This window comes from Anarrhichthys ocellatus, unplaced genomic scaffold (assembly GCF_004355925.1).
Source record: "Anarrhichthys ocellatus isolate YVR2014 unplaced genomic scaffold, GSC_Weel_1.0 scaffold1267, whole genome shotgun sequence".
NCBI classification, from domain to species: Eukaryota; Metazoa; Chordata; class Actinopteri; order Perciformes; family Anarhichadidae; genus Anarrhichthys; species Anarrhichthys ocellatus.
In genome coordinates this window covers 9,575-12,221 of record NW_022281241.1, presented here as the reverse complement: position 1 = coordinate 12,221, position 2,647 = coordinate 9,575, and the positions used below count along the sequence as shown (strand labels likewise).

General features: G+C 48.7%; 1 protein-coding gene across 1 annotated transcript in view; it reads right to left on the bottom strand.

Annotated features, from left to right (window-relative positions):
• Nucleotides 1-30: 30 nt before the first annotated feature.
• Nucleotides 31-2,647, bottom strand: part of bcap31 (B cell receptor associated protein 31) — an 8,002-nt gene continuing 5,385 nt past the window's right edge. The window contains exon 5 of the mRNA XM_031839094.1: nt 31-342. Coding sequence (XP_031694954.1) covers nt 141-342 — 202 coding nt within the window. The 3' untranslated portion in view covers nt 31-140. The remainder of the gene's footprint in view (nt 343-2,647) is intronic.

Below are 2,647 nucleotides of genomic sequence, written 5' to 3'. Positions count from 1 at the left end.
GTGTGTGACTGAGCGTGTGTGTGTGTGTGTGTGTGTGTGTGTGTGTGTGTGACTGAGCGTGTGTGTGTCACATGCAGATGAGGTAAATTCTCCTTTTAGCAGCAGAGGACTTGGTGATCTTTTCACCCCGTACGAACAGGTCAGATTACAACAGAGAGACTGACTGAGCGTGCGTGCGTGCGTGCGTGAGAGAGACTGTGTCCCACCTCCTGCAGCAGCTCGTTGTCCTCCATGTACTTCTTGGCGGCGGTGCTGGCTCCCTCCGCCTGCTTCTTGAAGGCCTCGTTGGAGGCCATGAGTGTGGCCTGCTGGGAGAGCAGAGTGGCGAGACGACGAAGCAACCTGAGAACAAATAACACACGAAGACGACGAGTCAGAGACACGAACCAGACGGGAAGCTACACAACTACATCATCTTTACATATACCTTCTGAACTCAAAGCATGTTTAGGGTCTTGTTCTCTCTGTGCTCTTGATTTTCAAAATAAAAGTCCTGCTCCTCTATAGAAACAGAACCATGATGACTAGAAGTAGAGAGAACGAGAACATGTCTTTAGTGCAGACTCCTCTGCCCCCCTCTCCTCTCCCCTGAATAAAATGTTTTTATGAAATATCACGATGTGAAGCTTGGTTTGATTTATTTTTTGACTGAAGCATTCGTCACACGATGTGTTCAAGGACCAATGGAAAGATGAAAATCTGCTGATTTTGACTGTTTAGTTTTTTTTATAGTATTCAAGTAAAGACAGAAAGTTGATGAGCTTTTCAATGATCAATGAAGTTTAGTGAGAAGTGTTCGTACAGCCCGACGTGTTCCTGAAGAACCCGCAGACTGAACACAGCGAAGGGGCGGAGCCACGTAGCTCAGCGCAGGAACCCAAGATAAACTGAAAAGACGAAACAATGCAGATGTGTAAACGGTCTGCAAGACGAAACGCAAACAACCGTTGAAATGTTTTGTGAATGGAGCTTGGATCGATCAATGCTAGGCTAGGCTAACATAACGCCATCTCGGCGTAAATAAGGTGAAGTTAGTAGACGGACTCCAGCTGATCAACATACTTTAGTCTCTGCACCTCTGAGGGAACAGAGACGACCAGCTGTGACTCAACGTCAGGAGGATCATCTCACCGCTGACCGGCATGTTTAACGCGTCACGTTTCATGTGAACACAAACCTGTTACTCACTTCCTGTCTGTGGCCCATTGGTTCCTACTGAAGACCTCAAACTTTAAAAACACAGATCTATAGTTTAACCAGTTAGATTTGATCAGACCAACAGGAAATAGAGATCTTATTTTTGTTGGAGAGTATTTTCAGCGGCGGATGAATCCGCGTGTTGCTGTAGAGAGTCAGAATAAACGACAGTGCGATGATGATGATGAAGAGGCTCTGAGGAAGAACAGATCTCAGAGAGAGAACTCTTCTGATCAGCTGGAGGTTGACGTCGTTATGAACAATGAACAGTTTCTTCCTCTCGGTTCCACATATGTCCGCCAGTTACGTCACAAGCCTGAAATAATGCGATCAGCTGACGGCACTTCAGTGTTTCCACTAACTTGTGCTGCGTCTATATATTTATATCTTCCTCTGAGCCAGTCTGTGAAAAGGGCTCGGTCTAAACGCTGGAGTCCTTCTGTTACAGCTGAGCACTGCTGCCCCCTGCAGGCCGAACACAACAACCACACCGACCTGATCACCCCACCACCACCACCACCATCACCACCACCTTCATCATCACCATCATCACCACCACCATCATCATCAACACCCCACCATCACCACCACCACCATCATCTTCATCACCACCCCATCATCTTCATCACCACCACCAACACCCCACCATCACCACCCCATCATCTTCATCACCACCACCCCACCATCACCACCCCCACCACCAACACCCCACCATCACCACCATCACCACGCCCATCTTCATCACCATCAACACCCTACCATCACCACCCCGATCATCATCATCAACACCCTACCATCACCACCCCGATCATCTTCATCATCACTACCATCATCTTCATCATCACCACCCCCATCATCTTCATCACCACCACCATCATCATCAACACCCTACCATCACCACCCCGATCATCTTCATCACCACCACCATCAACACCCCACCATCATCATCATCACTACCATCATCTTCATCATCACTACCATCATCTTCATCACCACCCCCATCATCTTCATCACCACCCCCATCATCTTCATCACCACCCCCATCATCTTCATCACCACCCCCACCACCTTCGTCACCACCCCCACCACCTTCGTCACCACCACCACCATCATCACCACCCCCATCTTCATCACCACCCCCATCTTCATCACCACCACCCCCATCATCTTCATCACCATCACCACCCCCATCATCTTCATCACCATCACCACCCCCATCACCTTCATCATCACCACCATCATCAACACCCCACCATCACCATCTTCATCACCACCATCAACACCCCACCATCTTCATCAACACCCCACCATCACCACCACCATCATCATCTTCATCACCACCATCTTCATCATCATCATCATCATCATCACCACCACCATCATCATCACCACCATCTTCATCATCATCATCACCACCACCACCACCATCTTCTTCATCACCACCACCATC